At 47.5% G+C, this 21,914-nt stretch overlaps 1 protein-coding gene across 3 annotated transcripts in view; it reads right to left on the bottom strand.

Annotated features, from left to right (window-relative positions):
- Positions 1–21,914, bottom strand: part of MMADHC (metabolism of cobalamin associated D) — a 92,347-nt gene that overhangs the window by 62,325 nt on the left and 8,108 nt on the right. For all 3 annotated transcript variants that reach the window (XM_086957250.1, XM_086957248.1, XM_086957249.1), the window contains exons 2-4: positions 18,329–18,370; positions 17,636–17,780; positions 6,605–6,822 (exon numbers count right to left, since the gene is read on the bottom strand). In XM_086957250.1, coding sequence (XP_086813376.1) covers positions 6,605–6,822; positions 17,636–17,780; positions 18,329–18,337 — 372 coding nt within the window. In that variant the 5' untranslated portion in view covers positions 18,338–18,370. The remainder of the gene's footprint in view (positions 1–6,604; positions 6,823–17,635; positions 17,781–18,328; positions 18,371–21,914) is intronic.

Here is a 21,914-nt window from a genome sequence, read left to right as displayed (position 1 = left end):
TTCTTGAACCCCTGTGGGAGTCGACAGAATTTTTTCTGTGACCCAAATGCGGAGAAAGCGGTCAAGTATCTGCTTTCTGGTGCAATGTTTTGACAAAAGAAACCATTAGAAATGTCTAATGTCGTTTTGTATTTTTTCCTAACTATGTTATTCATTAGGGCTGCACTATGCGAGTTTTGTACTGCAAAAGTTTTGCAACATGTATTAAGGTGTCTGTAGTCCAAAACTAGACGATATGAATTGTCTGGCTTGGAGACAGGAAACAAAGGATTGTTCATTTGAGAGGTGCATGTTTCAATCACCCCCTGGTACTCAAGTTGATCTAAGATCTCCCTGACCTGTTTTTTAGCTTCTTGCTTTATGGGATACTGCCGTTGGGCAGTTGGTTCACTTTTTAGTTGGATTTTGTGAGGTGTAGAATCCTCATCCCATCCTACATGATTTTTATACAATGCAGGTGCCTGGGCTACTGCCCATTTCCTTGCATATGTGTATTTTTTATGAATCGGAATGTGATTCGAGAAGGCAGGCATAATCACTTCTTCGCCACGAGGGCACTCCCTGACAAACTCCGGGGGCCAATCTTTTTCAGCTAACAGAATATCATAGCCTTTTGAGAGCTTATCCCAAAATAGACCCTTAATTTTCCTAGTCTTATCACCCTCTATACGCAATGTTATTTCGTATATTTTATGGGGCTCGCTAAGTCTGGCGTCGGCAGTTTCAACCTGAATGTATTCATTCGTGTCCACTGTCTCCAGATGACTCATCAAGATCTTGCGCGCTATACTGATCTCTGCTGCACTGTCCAACATTGTCAATGCCCACTCCCCGTTTTTCAACTGTGTCCTCAGTATTCTCGGCATGGTTGATTACTCTAATACTGGCTACCTTCTTTTTCTGAAATTGAGATTTCTTATTTTGAGCAGGTTCCTTGTCTTTGGACTTGGTGTGCTCTCCTGGGTCTGACCGTCCTCTTCTTTCCGAATTCTGTGGAAGAGATCGAGAGGGACGTGTATCAATACTTTGATATCTATCAGGTTTTTTTATATTATCCCTATTTCTAAGGTTATATCTTTTCTCAGAGGGCTCCCGTTGGGGAGACTGGCGTTCTCGAGTCGGAGTTCTCTCCCTCCGTCGAGGAGACCTTCCTCTGGACTGGAAAACTTTTTCCTTGGGACTGGATTGTTTATTTCCATCCCAGCTCTTTTTAGGAGTATTTGAATTATTTTTAATAAATAATTTTTCAGGATTTTCGAGCAGTTGGGGCTTAACTGGTTTCCCACCCAAGCTGTCTCTACCTAATTCTTCATAGCATTTTTCTATGATTTTTGCAAGCTCAACAGGATCTTTTATATCTGTTTCCCTCAACTTCTGGCGAATCGCCACAGATGCTGCTTCTCCCTTTACATTGGCTAATAATATAGCCGTGACCTGCTTGAAGTCTTTCAGTAATTTCATACCTAGATTTAAAGCTGGTTCTGGACCGAATTCATTTTGAATCTGTTTTAGCACGTCTGGTATTACCGCCATAGACGGAACACCGTGTGTTTTTGTGTAAATGGAAGCAAAAGACTGTACCCCAAGTGTCACAGTCCTCCACGTGTGGTGCGATTCCCATAGGAAGGCAGATGGTCAAGATTCTGTGTTTCTCAATAGGGGTAGTATCAGGAAATACTGCCTCTATTTGAGTGATTTTCTGGGCTAACCAGAAAGGAATTTGTTCCCGTTTTACGGGTGTTTTACCAAGACATGACTGTATGTTCTGTGGTGTAATTTTATTTGTGTTCCCCTGATGAGGGGTCAGCTGTGGTGTATTAACAGCTGGCTGGACTGTTGCAGTCCGTATTACATATTGGACTAATTGCCTATGTATTTTTATTAATGTGTTTAGCTGTGCTAACAGCTCTTCTCTAGACATTCTTATAATGTCAGGATGTGGTGTGTAGCTGGCTAGAACCGGCCACGTGGCTCCTGGTCTACCTAGTGGACCGAGCCTGGTTATGTGATCATTGTGTTTTAGGGCGCCATTAAACCAGAGCAGGTGCTCTTGAAATTTAAGTGGAATTTCAACCTCCTCGAAAGGAGCGTACTCTTCCGGAGGTTCCTCTATTTTGTAATAGTGAAACTCTTGTGTTATAGCGTTTACCGCTGGAAAGTTTATCCATGAATAGAATACCTCTGTCTGCCGATACTCGTGAGCCTCTATCACGAAAATTTACTGTACCACCTTGAGGTGGCAGTCCGTTTTCTATAAGTTTTAAAGTTATAGATCTTCTTAACTGGACCGGGATGATAATAGCACCCGGGTCTGTGTATTCGGGACCTCGCTGAGTCGCATCTACTGCGGCCCCAGTGGTGCCGTTGTTTTCTACTGACATTGTATAAATGCAGTTTTTGCAGAGTAGGTCTCCAAGGAGACAAAGATTAGATGCACAATATTTTGGAACACTGTATCCTTCAACGTTGAATAAACCAGAGCTTTACATAGGAATCTCTTCCTACTAAGGTCGGGCGGATTTTAACCTTTCACCCACTCCAGACGTCTATTGGAGTATTTAAGGGAGAAAGGGGTGTGAAATATGCACGACTGAGTTACTCTACAAGTCTTGCGTTAGTTTATCGCCTTACCAAACGTTTGGGCGCCATGTAGTGTAGTTCCTAGTTTCCCACTAGGCCCTGCGCATTGGAATAACATAAACAGTAGTATCGACGTGGAACTGCTTATATTCCAGGCCTCCACTGACTATGCTAAACTTAATTGGGTTGTGTTACCAACTAGCTCAGAGGTCACTGGAAACTTTCTTCTCTGCATAGGAAGTGATCAGCTTCCTTGGCACAGACAAGAAGGGATTCAGCTTTCCAACAACCGTGCAACATGACAACTTTGCTCCTCAGATCAAGAGTCGATCTCTAGGGTCGTGTGAAACAATAGACATAGATTTCACTCAGTCAGTCTAGTGCAGTTTACTTTCACAGTATGTAGAGAATAGAGAGACGGGCGTTTATCAATAAAGGGTTAACATTTATTGAACAGTCTTTCTTCTCATACAAGAGAAATGTATTGCCACAATTGCAATAACTGTTATTATGAAAAGTACGTACAGTAAGATAAGAATAGCGAAATAGAACTGTAAAAGCATTGATATGGTTTCTTAGCCATACAATGGTTTAAAAGTAATAAAACATATATACAGTCATATATACATTAGGCTAACATACTCAACTGGTGCTTCTAACTACGCCTACCCCAGTGTGCCTGACCTAAGCCTAACACGTGAGAAGGGGGAGTAAGTAAGTAGCTTAAGTTAAGTTGGTTTTGCCAAGGTTTGTTTCAAGAATTCTCGTCTAAGGGTTTAGTCAACACCATACCTCTGAATAGAATGATGGAGGATTGGTATCTCCTTCAGGGGTCTCTCTCGATATCCCAGTCACCTGCGAGGGTAAACCGGAAGCGCCGGGACTGGATTTCTCTGCACGAGAAAGGCAGCGGCTTCTCTCAGCGCGTCTGGAGGAAGGAGGGGTGACAGCGTCCGCGGGCAGCTGGGCTGGATGTCTTCGCAGAGGACGGCTGCACGGCTCCTCAAGCGTACTGCACCATAGGTCGCGCTGTAGCGGCGATAATGGTAATCAGTAGCTTCACCACCACAGGATAGCAGGCTGCAGCGACAGGCAACGCTCAACAGCAGTTAGCTTCGCTCTCACAGCTCACAGCTTCGTATTGCTTAAGGCAACGTTGGTAATATTTATACCTGACAGGTGCCGGGTTTGACGCAAGTTTGCTGGACATAAGACGTCAATTAAAGATGTCACTAGGAAGTGGCAGCTATCAGTTGCTCATTAGAGTTCCATTACTAATCAAAACATAGCAAGCGGGGATTTCCAGGTTTGCTAAGTTTTTATCTTGTTGAAGAACTCGGAGTGTTATCTAGGAATATCAGATAGTGACTGCTGCTCTGTCATTGCACTAATTGGTCGCAAAGGAAGTAGCAGAGAGTCATGCTGGAATGTGGCTCTGTGGCTCTGCTCGTGTGAGGCCAGAGATGACTTTACAGAAAATCGCACTTGAACGGTTATGCCAATATAGGGAATAAATGGATTTATAGCCGAATAGGGGCATAAGGTCACAGTATCGATCAGGAACCTAGATAAGCACATGACATCATTGGGAACACATTCTTTTATGTTGTGAAACCTCAATTTGTTAATGTGATCACTGCAGGTGCCTAATTGTACGATCAAATAATTGCAGCCTGGTTGGAGAGGTGCGTAATACTAGCTTGTGTATTTAGAACACTATGAAGTCCTAGCCTGTAACAAAAAGCACTGAATATGCATGTCATTATTTAAAATGTGTACTGCACACAGTATCAGCATAGTCACTGGAATTACGAAGGGACAGTAGGACTCAATTATGCAGCACGGCTGACTAAATGATTTGTCCAAAAAAAGGCAAAAGATGTAAGGCTTAATGTGGCTCTTTTTGGAACAGAATTACTTCATTATTTTGCCAGTTTTCCACATGCTAACAATGTCTGGGCAAAGGTTTCTCCTCATTAGTCCAGTTTATCACCCAAATACAGCAATATGCAACAGAAAGGTGACTAGACAAACTTTGCGATGGGCCTTAGCCTGTGCTGCAGGTCGTATTGTTGCAGGTTTAGTATCTCTGTATCCGTTTGAGCTAGAAACATATTTTTTTGTTTAAAATCTGCAGATTATACAGCAGATAGTGGATTATGCAGCAAATCCATAATTATGTAGAAGATTAAGCAGTGCACAATTGCATATTTCCAGTTGTCCTTAGTATAAGGTAGACTGCTCAAAATTATTTCGTTTTTAAGCTATAACAAGTGTTTTCAAAGAATATCTTTTAGTAATAGGTAATACACTGTACCTAGTGCAAAATGTTTTATATGCCCATTAAGAGAATGCTTGTCAAAACGTAATACCCTTAGATAAACTCTCAAAAAGAATCAATCTTTATCACAATGAAGATTCTAGTGACTCCATAAACTAAACGTTGTACTCTGTTCGAGCAGCCTTTGCATATGGTGATTAACCAATTGCACACATTTACCTTTCTTTCAGATAGCAAGTACCCTGTTGAGACAGCCTGTTTCTTGTTTAGTTCCCTAGTCATGGATAGTATCAAAGAGATGACCCACAGGAGAGGGTGCTATGTGGGTGGGGCGGGGAGGGGGGGACTAACCATTTCATTTACAAACAGACAGACACAGCTTCATCGTGGAGATGGCTCCAGAGGAAGAGATTTATTTTTAAATGTCCATCATTGGCATCAGTGTGACAAGTGCAGTGACACTGGGGCCCTGCTAGGAGAGGCCCCTGCACCCAAATTATGTCTGTGTTACTAGCAAAGATATGGTTGGAAATGCTATTTCGCTGTTAGCATTATGGCCCAACTGACCCTTGCTGTAAAGGGAAGAGGTCCAAAGCAACAGGGGCTAAGCTATGCGCTTCCCCCCCTTTTTTTATGCAAAGAGGGGGCCAGCTTTGGTACTCAGGCCTAGGAGTGATGGCCAGTGGCATGGGTAGAGGAGTAGGTATCATTTGTGCAGCAGATGCAGTGTCACGGGGGTCCAGGCGTGTGAGGTACCTTCTAAACCCCAATTAGTATGTTTTAATATCCTTCCTTGCTTACTTTAGGACACAGTGCACCACTGCTGTGCCAGTGTTGCTTTGTGCTTTGGACCAGTGGCCCAAGAGAGAGGAAATTTGAAGCAGGGGGAGACCTCTTATCTTAGGTCTCAGAGAGATGACAGAACGGAGAATGGGGCATGATGAAGGCCAATGTCTTCAACAAGGTTTAGAGTAGCCTGCCCTCTTCGTCAGGCAGTTGCTCTCATTTCTAAAGCAGGAGCAATGGCACTAGGGACATGAGTTTGAGAGGCCCACCACATAACAATTATGACTGCCTTATTTCTTAAAAGAGGATTGGAGGCTTATTTTCCAGGTTAGCATTAGGATCGAGTGCGCCCTTGCTGCTAAGTGCTGGGCAACATGTGGAAGATCATTTCATTCCATTCCGAAAGAGACAGAACATCTGTTTCAAGATTGGAGTGATGGTCAGGCATAGAGGGAAAGGGAGGAAAGAGGAACAGGACTTACAGTATGAGATTCAGGCTGCGGCTATCATTAGCACAACCAGTGCAGTTGCATAGGGTTCCAAAGTGTGAGGGGCTCACGACACCCAAAGTCTAGATATTAGTGCTTTTGCTTAATATATTCTTGCTCTTTTGTAAGTCTCATATTTGCTGTGGATTGGAGCTACAGAAAAAGTACCCCGAAATTATACTCCTGCTCCCTGCATTCAGACGTGAGCCTTCCACTCTCTAAAGTACTGCCATAAAGTTTTGGAGGGGGGCGACTTGAAAATATTTTGCTTATGGGGAGGCTCACAGCAAAAAAGTTTGAAGACCTCTGCATGTATGGTTTCAATTTCATTGCAAGTTTAAAAAATAGGAGACAACTTTTATAATTTTCTCATGAAACGGAGGGTAAAGTGGCAGCAAAAACTCTGGTGGTTGGACAATGCATAACATCATTATTGCAAAGCATCTTTCACACAAATGGGCTTTCTTACCTGAAACTCATTTACATACTGCGCCATTATAAACTCATGCCGTTCACTTGCTGCAGGCTCCGTTAAAATATCAGGCAAACATTTATGACCGTGTCTTTTTTTCTGCGAAGCAGTGCCATTCACATGCGAGTCAAAACCAACATTACCAGGAAGCTGAAATCTCTGATCTTGTGGACCGAATGGGCCCATAACCTCATCTGGCCAAACTGTTCTTGGACCTAAAAAAAAAAAAAAAAAGTTTGACTGGTATACCATAATGTTCATATCAACCTTATTGGAAATACACATTTACTTAGAACATCACATGTGAAAGTATATCTAGTTGATAGATTCAAAGACTGAGATATCTACACTAAAATTATCCTTACTTGATTAACAAAGGAGAAGAACACCATGGATCAGCTCTGGTAAGAACGTCTAGGTGAAAAAAAGTTTAAATCTAACCTCACAAAATTTCATTTCCTTACTGTAGTAATTAGAGGAAATTTCAATATACAAGAGGTTTCCTTTCTTCTTCTCCAATATTAGTTAAGACAATTCATATCTTCCACACGAAGTAAGCTCGTAAGTTAAGAAAATACTGGATACACAATGAATAATCCTGCTTGTTATTAGTCAGTCAGCAAAGATCTGTATTTAGCATTTTTCATGTACATGTACATCAGTAAAACCATTCTGCATGACTATTACAGGTATGATTTTCACCTCATAACTTCAGTCAGCAGTATAATATCTCAACACCTCCTACCAAACCACTAACAACTTCAGTCGAATTGTCAGTATCACACTGATATTTTAGGCATAGGTTTCCCCGTTTCTTATTAATGGATGAAATGAAAGTGCCATATATCCTGGGTCTCCCATCACCTAACACACACTCACATTTAAGAAATAACTATGCTGTACAAGGGTAGTCAGCAAGCAAGTAGGGAACCACCACTTGTTCTGCCACGACAAGGCCTATCTGGAAAATACAGTAGGGTTTATGCTAACAGTACCTAACAAGTAATGAGTTTTAAAGATATGTGTTCTGATTATTAAGAGCAGTCGGATATCAAGTGGCAACATAATTAATGAAAACTCCAGACTCTTGTATTATTAGGAGTCAGCTGTATATAGGGCTAAAATAGTGAGGCCAGAATGAACAATTCTGAGCTGTACTTCTCCTAAATCCGGGCATTACAGGTTGAAGCCCTGGAACGTGGAATTATTTAAACGTAGCTGCTATTTTTGAGTCCTTTATTGCTGATATTATCCACCTGCTCTGAGTAAGAGGAAAAAGGCAGAAGCTATGTGTTAGACCCGTCTGCTTCTGAGAGTCCCCTCACCACTAGGATTTCTTTTGTTCCCCTGTACCTCCCAAAATTTGTCGCTTTTCTTTGTCTACCAGGATCTTTTGTGTGCTGTTTCATGGGGCTAGATGTTCCTTGACGCCCAGTTGTTCACCAGGTTTTTGGCACCTATTTACAAGGCACCAGGCGAAACCTGTGACATTATAGACTGGGATTGGCAACCTGTATGAATGACCTCAAAATGGTGGCCGTCCCTTTTCCTCATGTGAGTGACTCCCCTTGGAGCCTCCATGAACCTTGACCTTTCAAGGTTTTGGCGCCCTTTTACTTGGCGCGCATTCCTGACAGGAATTACTTTATTTTCCTCAGGGACACAAAATGGCTGCTCTAGAACCCCAGTATGGTGTCTGTTAGGGTCCCAAATACCACTCAGAAGTGCCATGTCATTGGCCTAGCCCAAAGAAGGTTCTAGAACCTACTGGCACGAGCCAGCACCTCAGGGCACTGGCTATATACGGTCCAGTCCCTGGCGGCCATTTTAGATGACCAGAAGACTAGATAGGATAATGATGTTCCAGATCTAGGTGAAGAAGGAGATTCCAGACTTGACACCAGATTGACACCTGCCCTGTTGACCCCTGAGGCGGCTGGTAGCGTGGGCAGTAGAGCAAGCAAGGGTCACTGGCGTGGATCCTGACTGGCGTTCCAGTCAGCTGTGTGTGCGGTGACCTCGCGCCTACAGCGCCTGCCCAGCGAGTGCCTCGTCACCCCCAAGAGACTGTGGCCGTTTCCGTGTGCCTCCCCCCCCCCCCCCCCCCCCCCACCCGGTGGTGAATTACGACAGACTCGGGTCGCGAGGCGAGAGCAAGTTCACCGCGACCGCCCTCTGTGCCTCTTTGTGACAGGCGCCTCCAGCGAGGAGCTCTGACGTCTCCGAGCTCCACCGGCGTAGAGTGCTTCCTGCGCAGACTGAGGTGAGGTGGTGCGCCGGGGCGGGGAAAGGCCGGCCTTCGTTGGGGGGGGGGGACTACTGTCTCTGCCCCTCCCCAGTGAATCGGCGGCTGTAGCTGTGGACGGGAACCATCCCTGTTTGAGGAAGTCGGAGGGAGGTCCGTGGAGCCCCTGAGAACCCGTCGCTGGTGAGAGAGGTGCTGAACCCGACTGAATCGCTTTCCGATTGCAGCCGATGTGAGGTGGGCCCATTTCTTCAGGTGGGAAGCGGTGATATAAAGGAACTGTGAACCGGCATTTATTTGACTGAGCGCGAAGTTCATGTGACCTCTTCGGCAGCCCCGTTCGTCAGTCTACAGACTGGTGCCGCCTGAGTGCTAGCAGTGAAAAAGCCCCTAGGCGCGCTTAGACCCCACCGGCAAACAGAGATCTCAACCCGGTGGCAGCCGAGTGTAAATGAAGTGTTCACTGTCTTTCCTTGCCTTTTAGATACACGCGCATAACCCCCGTGCGATTCTTACAGAGTCCCAACACTCCTTTTGTGCCCAGAGAAGCCTGTGTACATTAATGGTGAAATCGTCATAAACTGTAAGAGTTATCTTTCCAACCTGAAATGTATTTGCAAATGTAATGTTCCTGAAGTATTTAATTGGTGGCAGCGATACCAGAATGAACCTGTGAATGTTCTTGAACTGAACCAGTATTTATTCTGCTAAACAGAAAGTGATATTTATTCTATTTATTGAAGATATTTATTCCCGATATTTATTCTATTTCTTGAAGATATTTATTCCTGATATTTATTCTATTTATTGATGAATTGTAATCCTGAGCGTATTTATTGTATCTACTCCAAAATCGAAACCCAGCAAATTGTGACCAAAAGAAATATAAATGTGCTTTTCTAATTGATCCCCATTCACAACAGAGAATTTTTACATAAAGGAATCGTAATTTTTCTCCAACAGTGGTGTGGTGTCCTTTTTGGTGGTTGTACAAGGAGATATTATTGGGTCAAAGTCGGCTTAACACGACAGCCTTCACTTGCCTTGACACTTGAGCCAAGCTACCCCCTTTGTGCTGGGCTTGCCCATCGCAAGTCCAACATAAAATTGGTGGCAGCGGTGGGATTACGAGCCGTGCTTGTTTTGGACCCCATAATAATTCAGTGTGCGCCACAGGTACACACCCAGAGTTTTCTCCCAGCGGCCCTCCAATTCAATATTTTGCTTTTTCCAAATTCTCTTCTGGAGGTGGGTGGAGGTGACCCTCAGAGTCCTATCCTTGTAACCTACTTCGAGGTGGTTGTCCACACTTTTCACTGACAAGATGGAATTCGACATGTCAGAGCTGGAGACCTATACTGTGGCGCAGCTCAAGGAGTTCTGTCAGGAAAGGGGAGTGTTCGTTAGGCGAGGGGCCAAAAGAGAGGAGCTCCGTATTAGTCTGCGAGCCTGGGTGGAAGCGCATCCGGAGGGAACGGTAGAGGAGGAGGAGTCAGACAGGGGTACTGTCGTTGAGAGGACTGCGGAATGTCCCCTGGGGGTGGGTGATATGATAATCAGCCCCAAGGTAGCCTCACGGGAGGGCAGCAGTGCATCAACAGGAGGGTTGTCAGAGACCGAGTTAGCTGACAGAAGAGAGGAAAGACTATTGAGATGGGAGTTAGCCAAGCTGGAGATGGAAGGGAAGAGGATGGAACACGAGCTCAAGCTACGAGAGCTCGACCTCAGGGCCCATAACATCACTCCGGAGGGTGTCGAGTCTAAGGAATTTGCCAGGGAGCTCAGGCCTCACTTACCCAAGGACGTGGTCGCCAGTTATACCACTGGAGATGACATAGCTAAGTGGCTGGCAGCCTATGAGGTCTCCTTAAGAGCCCATGGGATCCATGAGAAGCATTGGGGTGGTGGATTGTATCGCTACATGCCTCCCACAGGTAGGGATGCCCTATTGGCCCTAGACCAGGGGGATCAGGTAGACTACCCCGCCATGAAGGTGGCGCTCATCAGAAAGTTTGGGTTGACCCCCGAGAAATACCGGCAGAGGTTTAGGGGCAGCCACAAACTGAGCTCACAGAATTGGGTTGACTTCCTGGATTATGCCAAGAAAGCCCTGGATGGGTGAGTCCAAGGTAGTGAGGTGGAAGACTATCGAGGGTTGTACAATCTCATACTTAAGGAACATCTACTCGAGAAGTGTCTTCCCGAGCTGAGGCAGCACCTGGTAGACAGCAAACTTACTTGCCCCCGTAAGCTTGCTGAGGAGGCGGACATTTGGGTAAGTACCCGAGTGTCCACGAAGGCGACGGAGGAGATTCTCAGAAGTCCAGACAGGGCGCTCCCCAGAAGAAAGAGGGGGGAGATAATAAGAAACAGGAGTTCTCCAAAGGCCCCCAAAATAACTTTAAGGGGAAAAGTTTCTTCTCCAACTCTAAGGCTAGCCCACAAAAGAACCCTAATCCTGGCCAGAGTCAGCAGCCAAGGGTTGTCCATTGCTTTGAGTGCGGTGGTATTGGACATTATAAGGGAGACGCGAAATGCCCAAAGAGACCACCCCCTCCCACTGGAGGAAAGGCCCCGGGAGTTGCTAGTGTAGCGCTCGGGGAGGAGATGCCCTTAGTTAAGGGGAGGGAGTGGGCGGGTGTCACCTTAGTGTCCCTGGGTGATCGGGAGATGGTTCCAAAGATCCAGGTGCCCCCAAATACTACCAAGTATGGGCAATGGGTCACGATCAATGGCCATAGAGGGGAAGCTTTGAGAGACACAGGAGCCAGTATCACTATAGTCAGGAGTCACCTGGTGTCCTCAGAGCAGGTGATTCCAGGCGTACTTCATCCAGCCGCGATGGCGGACGGCAGAATGAGCCACTATCCCGTGGCTGAGGTTCCCTTTGAGTGGGGAGGGGTTGCAGGTTCACTTCGAGTTGCCGTAAGCCCCGCCGTGCCAGTCGATTGTCTGCTGGGCAATGATATGGAGCACAATGCTTGGAAGGAGATGGAATACCGGACTCATTCTGAGATGTTCGGTACACCTGATTGGGCCTGTGGGAGTATCAGGTCGGCGGCTGCTCAGGAGGAGAAGTCGCATGGGTTGGAGCCTGGAACAATGGCCCACCCAGCTGCCGATGAGGGAGCATCTCGAGGACAGGAGGAGCCTGCCTCGATGTCCGTGCCCCCTGAGACGGATAGGCCATCGGAGGAGATGGACCCGGAGTCCGCGGAGGAGGACATAGTTCCGTTGGAGGATCTGCCTATCCCCGCTGAGTGGCGAGTGGAGGGGGGACCATCCAGGGAAGAACTGGACAAGGGACAGAGGGAATGTCCCACCCTCGAGGGTCTGAGGCAACAGGCTGAAGCCCAGGCAGCAGGTAACGAGTCTGGGAACTATTGTGTTTACTGGGAGGATGGTCTCCTCTACAGTGAGCCCAGGGCGTCAGTGCACGGACTGTCACGGGCCCTGGTAGTCCCACAGTGTTACTGAGCCTTCCTATTAGAGTTGGCTCACGAGATTCCCTTGGCAGGCCACCTGGGACAGGACAAGACCTTTGCACGGCCTGTCCCCCACTTTTATTGGCCTCAAATGAGGGTGGCGTCCGACACATACTGTCGGTCGTGTGTGTCATGCGAGGCCAGTGGGAAAACAGGGATGAAGCTGAAGGCTCCCTTGGAACCACTTCCCGTCGTTGGCACCCCCTTTGTAAGGGTGGGCATCGACAATGCTGGGCCCCTAGATCCACCGACATCATCCGGTCACAGGTTCATCCTGGTACTGGTGGATCATGCCACAAGGTATCTGGAGGCAATACCTCTGAGAACCCTTACTGCACCGGTAGTGGCAAAGGCCCTCATGGGGATCTTTACCCGAGTGGGATTCCCCAAAGAAGTTGTGTCCGACAGGGGAACCAACTTCATGTCAGCGTACATGCGGGCAATGTGGAAGGAGTGTGGGGTGACCTACAGGTTTACCACTCCTTATCACCCACAGGCCAATGGCCTTGTGGAAAGGTTCAACAAAACCCTGAAGGGTATGATCAGAAGTCTACCCGAAAGCCTGCGGAGGAAATGGGACGTCCTCCTACCCTGTTTTCTCTTTTCTTACAGGGAAGTGCCGCAGAAGGGAGTGGACTTCAGCCCCTTTGAGCTTTTGTACGGGCACCCTGTACGTGGACCTCTCAGCCTGGTGAGGGACTCCTGGGAAAAGTCTCCTCGGAAAGTTCCCCGGGACGTGGTGAGCTACATGCTGGCCTTTCGGAGCCAAATGGCTAAGTTGTGGAAGCGAGCTTCTGACAACTTGGAAGCCAGCCAGTCTGTGATGAAAGCGTGGTATGACCACAACGCTCACCCAGTGGAGCTGGAGCCTGGTCAGAAGGTGTGGGTGATGGAGCCTGGGGAGCTGAGTGCCCTCCAGGACCGTTGGACAGGCCCCTATGAGGTGTTGGAGAAGATGGGCAAGGCTACCTACTTGGTGGACGTGAAGACCCCTCGGCACCCACATCGGGTGTTACATGCCAACCGCCTTAAGCCCCACTACGAGAGGCCCGAAGTCATGTTGGTTATGGTGACTGACGGATCAGAGGAAGAGGACACAGAACCTCTCCCTGACCTTTTTGAGTCTCAAGAAAAGGATGGGTCGTGGAGGGAGTGAAACTCTCGCCATCCCTGACTCCTGAGCAGCAGGAGGAATGTCGCCAGGTCTTGGGGTCATTCGCTCCTCTGTTCTCCCTTGTCCCGGGAAAGACCCACCTGTGTACCCATGATGTGGACACAGGAGACAGCCCACCTGTGAAGTCCAAGTCTTACCGGCTGTCTGACAAGGTGAAGGCCAGCATTCGAAGTGAAGTAGCTAAGATGCTGGAGCTAGGGGTCATTGAACCTTCAAGTAGCCCTTGGTCTAGCCCGGTGGTTTTGGTGCCCAAAGCTGTTCCACCTGGCGCCACACCAGAATTGCGATTCTGTGTGGATTACCGAGGACTAAATTTGGTAACCAAAACGGATGCTCATCCGATCCCTCGGGCGGATGAACTGATTGACCGATTGGTAGCTGCCAAATATCTCAGTACCATTGACCTCACTGCAGGGTACTGGCAGATTCCCATGACTGATGGAGCCAAGGAAAGGTCAGCCTTCTCCACACCCGATGGACACTACCAGTTCTGCGTCATGCCCTTCGGGCTCAGGAACGCTCCTGCCACTTTTCAGCGGTTGGTGAACACGATCCTCACCGGGATGGAGTCCTTCTCTGCTGCCTACTTGGATGACATAGCTGTCTTCAGTAGCAGTTGGGAGGATCACTTGCAGCACTTGCAAGCCGTTTTCCAAACCCTGGAAAGGGCTGGCTTGACGATCAAGGCCAGCAAATGTCAGATTGGACAGGGGTCGGTAGTGTACTTAGGTCACTTGGTGGCCAGGGGAAAGGTGCAGCCCCTTCAGGCGAAGATTGAGGCAATCATGGCCTGGAAACTCCCCAAGACCCAGACTGAGGTTCGAGCCTTCCTGGGCCTCACAGGTTACTACAGACGGTTCATGAAGGGGTATGGCACTATCGTGGCACCCCTTACTGAACTCACGGGCAAGAAGCAACCCAGGAGAGTCATCTGGACGGAGGCTTGTCAGCGAGCCTTCGACACTCTGAAACAAGCATTGTGTAACGCTCCCATCTTGAAGGCTCCAGACTTCACAAAGGAATTCATTGTCCAGACAGATGCATCAGACATTGGCATTGGGGCGGTGTTATCGCAACTCAATGAAGAGGGTCTGGATCAACCCGTGGTCTTTCTGTCACGGAGACTGCTTCCCCGGGAACAGAGGTGGAGTACCATTGAACGGGAAGCCTTTGCGGTGGTCTGGGCACTGAAGAAGCTGCGACCATACTTGTTTGGTTCACACTTCCTTGTTCAGACAGACCACCGACCCCTTCGCTGGCTCATGCAGATGAAGGGAGAAAACCCCAAACTGTTGAGGTGGTCTATCTCCCTACAGGGAATGGACTTTCGGGTGGAACACCGGCCCGGAGTTGACCACGCCAATGCAGACGGTCTCTCCAGGTATTTCCGCCTTAGTGTTGAGAACTCCCAAGGGGTTGGGTAGCTCTCCCCACTTTCAGCTGGGGGGGGGACGCGTGTTAGACCCGTCTGCTTCTGAGAGTCCCCTCACCACTATGATTTCTTTTGTTCCCCTGTACCTCCCAAAATTTGTCGCTTTTCTTTGTCTACCAGGATCTTTTGTGTGCTGTTTCATGGGGCTAGATGTTCCTTGACGCCCAGTTGTTCACCAGGTTTTTGGCACCTATTTACAAGGCACCTGTAACATTATAGACTGGGATTGGCAACCTGTATGAATGACCTAAAAATGGTGGCCGTCCCTTTTCCTCATGTGAGTGACTCCCCTTGGAGCCTCCATGAACCTTGACCTTTCAAGGTTTTGGCGCCCTTTTACTTGGCGCGCATTCCTGACAGGAATTACTTTATTTTCCTCAGGGACACAAAATGGCTGCTCTAGAACCCCAGTATGGTGGCTGTTAGGGTCCCAAATACCTCTCAGAAGTGCCATGTCATTGGCCTAGCCCAAAGAAGGTTCTAGAACCTACTGGCACGAGCCAGCACCTCAGGGCACTGGCTATATACGGTCCAGTCCCTGGCGGCCATTTTAGATGACCAGAAGACTAGATAGGATAATGATGTTCCAGATCTAGGTGAAGAAGGAGATTCCAGACTTGACACCAGATTGACACCTGCCCTGTTGACCCCTGAGGCGGCTGGTAGCGCGGGCAGTAGAGCAAGCAAGGGTCACTGGCGTGGATCCCGACTGGCGTTCCAGTCAGCTGTGTGTGCGGTGACCTCGCGCCTACAGCGCCTGCCAAGCGAGTGCCTCGTCACCCCCAAGTAACAGTAACTGCCAAGGCCCTGGCCTTGAGCCACAGACTATAGACATACAGCAGTGGCTTGTCCATAGTCCCTTATCACGTATGTTCTCCTGATATGGATACGTCAGTATCCATGTAGGCTGGACGGGTCATTTATATACAACTAGCAGCTCGTCCCGACCTTGTCCGGGCTTCCTGGACCCCCGCCCGCTCCGACATTGTGCAGCAGCCCGGCCTGACATTGTCAAGCAGCTCGGGCCCCTGCCCGCCCTTCCCCCATGAGCAATCAAGCTTCCCGGACCCCCGCCCGCCCCGACATTGTGCAGCAGCCCGGCCCCCGCTCGCCCTGACATTGTCAAGCAGCTGGGGCCCCTGCCCGCCCCATCCCCCGCCTGCCCCGACCCCCGCCTGCCCGGAGCCTTACCTCAGCCGCCGCTCCTCCCCCGCGCTCCTCATTTCACCACTCCGCCGCTCCTCGCCGCTTACCGCTCCTCCCGCCTGTCCGCCGGTCCTCACCGCCATTCCGCCGTTCGTCACTGCCCCTCCCCCGCGCCATGTCCGCCGCTCCTCTTCCGCTCCTGCACGCCGCTCCTCCCCGCGCTCCTGATGTCACCATGCAGGTCGCGGCCGGCGCTACTTGCTAGGGACTACATTTTTACTATCGTCAATTTTTTAAATAACGTATTTTTATTTTATTTATATAGCCTATGTCCATCTGCACACCCTGACGATTACAATGATGTATCTGGTGTTTGGATTGGCGTTGTGGTTCCCGAGTTTACCCGCCTCAAAGGTGCAAAGTTCTTCCTTTATTATAGTAGTATAGATATTCTTTATCTTTAAGTGAATAGAGGGAAGTCAGTAGAGACCTTCTCACGAGCTACTTTGACACATTCCAAAATGTATCCAATGTCATTTGGTCAAATTTCTTTACATTTTTTGATTTGATACGTCAGTACTTACAGAATCGTGTCCCATTTAATTCAACTTAGAAAAAAATAGCGTCTATGTTTCCACTAGAAATATTTGCATAGCTAACTGAAGGATATGTAGCGACAATTTGTTTGGGTGTAAAGATAGCACAAACATCTGCACTTTGTCAGTCAACCATGGCTTTTTTGATGGCAGGCCAATACTCTAAGTTCCTGCATATTTTACACTACACATTTTGTATTGTTTTAATAAACAGAAGTGAAAACGTTAAATAAAACACTCAGCTGAGTAATCGAGACATTCTAGTTTCAGTCTTCCCTGGACCGGAAACAAACATTCTGGGACCATTTTCAGAGTATGTCACCCTTCATCAGCCAGACTAGCTTGAATCCAGTGGCACAGTGAGCAAGGGACCCACGTCTGGGCATACCCATCCCACTTAGGGCGAAAAGTGTAACTGCAACAAATGATAGACGGAATACTGAATGATTCAAACATTCTCCCCCAGTCAAGAGATCTGGGTTAAATCCATTGTTCTTTTGCCCACTACGCCACCCCAGTTTGGACCCAGATATCCGTCCATCATTTGTTTGCACAGCACTTTTCGCCCTAAGTGAGATGGGTATGCCCGGACGTGGGCCCCTTGCTCACTGTGTTCCCAAGTCATTGGGAACTCTTGACAAAAGAACTGGACAACGCTTCATTCATTTTGTATAACTTGCTTTAACTACAACAACCTCTGCCACGATAATTGTGATATCCCTTGTCTGCTGAACATTTCACCATTGTTTTTTTATGGCAGAACAGTACTCTAGATACCTGAATAGATTAAACATTTTGTATTGTTTTGATAGACAAGAGCACAAACATTAAATAAAACACTCAGCTGTGTGATATAAATGTTCTAGTTTCAATAATAAAACAAACAATACACTCACTGTTTTTGAGTTTGCATTATAAAAGAAGCCAATATCTTTTCAAAAGTCGCTTACTTATATCAGGAGGAACGGTCACAACATGGGGCTCATCTGAGCCCGAAGAGCCTGCTGTAGAAAATGAACGAGTAGTTCCTAGTTTTCTAACAAGGGAGTAGACCCCTGGGAGGTAGGTCACCAGCCTGGCTCTATTACAGAGCACCTAGAAAAGAGAAGAAAGTGGGCATAGATGGTTTGTCGTAGATAATATTTTCTAAAATAAGCACTGGCAAAACCAATGTCTTATTTTTTTTGGGGGGGGGGGGGGGTTGTAGCGCATGTTGAGACGTAAACACTACAGGCACGCATAGGTGCATCCCAGCATTACAGGTACACTTATGAAATACTCAAAGAATCACAAATCCTCACACAGCCAACCATATTATAAGTACACATGAAAACACACACAATGTCTTCAAATTCTATTTCAAAACAAAGAAGGTAACATAATTTCTTTAATACTATTCAGTCAACACAAAAAAAGTAAGTAATGCCTAACGTCCTTATAAAATGAATGAGATAGTTAAGGGAATTAGTTTCCATGCTCACCTAGCATCATTTGACTGGCAATGCCTTTTAATATTGGAGAACTGCCTACTGGAAGTATTCTAAACTAAAACAGGTACATACATTCGTATGCATGCAAGAACAAACCTAAAATATCGGGGAATAACAGTGCTTGTCCACGAAGCTACTTTTAAATTTACTCACACAGGCCATCCTCAGGGGCTACTTCTTGCGAAACCCAGTATTCTGAAACAAAGAAGAAAACTGTTTTATTAAAGAACATAATGCATTTTATACGCTCTGGCTAGAAAAATCAGGAATCAGCTACTTGCAACATATCCCAGGTCAAACAGGATTACTTTAGAAGCCATCCCAGAGTCATTGGATGATCATCCAACTACCTTAGAAGTCATTTACACGTCATCAGACATCATCCAGCTCTTGAAGTCATCAGCAAGCTGCAGAAGCTCAGCCTGATGATTTGAGGATGACTTGAAAATGAGTATCTGATGACTTTAGTAGGTGTCATTATTCGTGATGATTTAACCCTTTCGATGCTGATGACGAGCTCAGCTCGTCATGATGCACGGTTGAGCTGTGCTGATGACGAGCTGAGCTCGTCATGAACAATGGGAAAGAGGTGCCTGCAGCACAGGAGGGGAAAACACCTAGCAGCCAAGGTGTTAAGGTTGACTTGAAAAGGAGTACCTGATGACTTTAGTAGGTGTCATTATTCGTGATGATTTAAGGATGACTTGAAAATTAGTATCTGCTGACTTCAGAAGGTGTCATTATTCCTGATGATCTGAGGATGACTTGTAAATGACTCTCCGATAACTTTACAAGATGACATCGTTCCTGATGACTTTGGGGTGATTTGAAAATAAGCATCTGAATACTACAAAGGTACTATTGTGTTTTCAATAAGATGTTTTTGCATCTGGTGAATTTAACAGGAATTGCTTGTCTATTTAAAGAGCACGTCCACCACTTTGGTTTCAGTTTTCCAGAAAAATGCAAACTGTTGGATAATTGCACAATGAATTGCAGATAAACGTCTGACCTCCTGCAGCTGGGAGCCCCAAAACCCAAACACACCCTGAACCCCCAAATTAACCCTTGCACCCCAAAAACCCAAACACACCCTGAACCCCAATATTAACCCTGGCACCTCAAAACCCAAACTCACCCTAAACCCTAAAATTAACCCTGACACCCCAAAACCCAAACACTTCCTGAACCCCCAAATTAACCCTTGCACCCCAAAACGCAAACACACCCTAAACCCTAAAATTAACCCTGGCACCCCATAACCCAAACACAGCCGAAACCCTAAAAATTAACCCTGGCACCCCAAAACCCAAACACACCCTGAACCCCCAAATTAACCCTTGCACCCCAAACCCAAACACACCCTAAACCTTAAAATTAACCCTGGCACCCCAAAACCCAAACACACCCTGAACCCCCAAATTAACCCTTGCACCCCAAAACCCAAACACACCCTGATCCCCAATATAAAATTAACCCTGGCACCCACTCGTGAAGTGTTAGAAGGGCGACACTAAGGCTTCCCAGCTCACCGCGATCCTCTACCAGGCTGCACAACACCTCTGGGGCCCTGACGCTGTGGTTGACCCCGCCGCCGAGCTGGTGACATCGCTCGGCCGCGGAGTGGGTTAAACTACAGCTCCCAGCCTGCCTTGGGAGGACTGCACCGCCCACTTCCTCTACAGTGCGCCTGGAGGCGCTTAAATCCCTGCAGCTTCCACGGAGGAGCGGGGGTTGACACGCACTCGTGAAGTGTTCGAAGGGCGACACTAAGGCTTACCGGCTCGCCGCGATCCTCTACCAGGCTGCACAACACCTCTGGGGCCCTGACGCTGTGGTTGCCCCCGCCGCCGAGCTGGTGACATCGCTCGGCCGCGGAGTGGGGTAAACTACAGCTCCCAGCCTGCCTTGGGAGGACTGCACCGCCCACTTCCTCTACAGCGCGGCTGGAGGCGCTGAAATCCCTGCAGCTTCCTCTGCGTCGCGGGAGCGCCGGGCTAAGCCCGGGCAAAGGGCGGGCCCTCTTAGGCCTGAGGAGTCTGGTCTGGGCCACGTTTCTTGGCTACACCATCAAGTCTCTGCCCAAGGAGTGGCTCAATGGGTGGAGAAGTGTGACTCAATGGTTAGAGCGGCAGACCCTGATGCAGAGGTCTAGCCCGGGACCAGGGTTCAATTCCCCACCTCGGCGGGTCTTGGGCTCAAAATTCCACGGACCTGATAATTCTCACCTCGGTGCCTATTCCAATCATGGAGTCCCACTCTGCAACTCTGGGCAATAGCTTGCTTAATCTCCACAACGGCCCCCACAACGCTAAGGATGCCTGGCCTCCACCCTGGGGGTGCCCAGGAGTGGACGCCTCACAGGGAAAGCCAGGATGGGTTCCACAGCGGTATTCATACAAGCGCCTTGAGACCCTTACGGGTGAGTAGTGCGCTATACAAGTATCAATTTACATTACATTACATTTACAAGGTAATTTAACTCTGCTGAATTACATGTGAATAGATTGCGGCTTTACATAGTACCTGCCTAGGCGCTAAGTGGCATCATGGTCAAAAAGACACCAATGTCAACCCGATCCACGTCAAGGAAATTAGCACAGGCAACAACCCCACTTCCAAGCTTGACTGCGATCGATAAAATGTTACAAAAAACAATAGGGGTTGTTGTCACTGCCATAGAAAGTAACGAGAGGCGTCTTTCACCACCGCCGAGCATGTGTTTGATAACTCAGCCTACGCAAGGAACTAATATACCTGCAAACACCTCCATAATAACAACTTTGTCACAGGACTCCATTCTATTGCATTCATATGCGGACTAACCGGGGAATGATCAGAACTGTGCTGATATATTACAACAGTCACTACCAACTGATTTTGCTGTTCGGGAGAGCAGGCTGTCACTAACCCCCCAACTTGCAGCCAAGTGAGGCTCCCCCTCCTGTGATTGATGTGATTGATGTGTCTAATGTCAGAGAGGAGTTAGATGATTGTGGTAATAATGATGCAGCAGATAAGACAGCCGATATGAGCCCATCACAAAGCATAAGCGGTAATGGACCTAGTGGACCCAAAGGTAGACCGGTACCTATTAGGAAATTGGTAATTGTAAATAGATCCGGTGGAGACATAGAAGTAAACAGAAGAGATCAACCCAAATTTCCTCGAAACAAGGGGTGGAAAAAATTAAAACGCTGCAGAGCAGCCACCCACAATTAAATGAAAACCAGGGTACTGTTCAACAAGACTCATTACCTTCTAATATGGAGGGTCTCATAACACAGCTCGAGCATTTAGTAAAGTCACTTATTACCCCAATAGTTGAAAGATTGAGGGTCTTAACAGACAAGGTAGAGAATTTAGAAAAGCTGGGAATAGCTAATCTAGATTTGTTAGAACACATCAGCCCACAGTATAAGCAACCTACAAAAAATGCCCTAAAGGGGAAGCCTAATAACAACTTGGCTGGTGGCGACACAAGAGTAGTTAGTCCTCTTGCACCAATTGCAGTCACCGCCCCGGAAAAAGTAACTACCAACATCCCTACCATAACAACAGGGCAGAAATCTGCTGTGGAACAAAGGCAGCTTAGAACCCAATAATATGGACAGGGTAGCACCTGACCGGAACATCAATAATATAATCCCCGCAACGATAAACTTACCACCGGAAAGCAGTGCGTATGTAGCTATCCTCGCCAATGTACCAAAGTTAAAGCCCATCCAATTTGAAAACC

Source organism: Lissotriton vulgaris, chromosome 2_1 (genome assembly GCF_964263255.1).
Source record: "Lissotriton vulgaris chromosome 2_1, aLisVul1.2, whole genome shotgun sequence".
In the NCBI taxonomy this organism is placed as follows: Eukaryota; Metazoa; Chordata; class Amphibia; order Caudata; family Salamandridae; genus Lissotriton; species Lissotriton vulgaris.
This window is presented reverse-complemented; position numbering and strand designations above follow the sequence as displayed.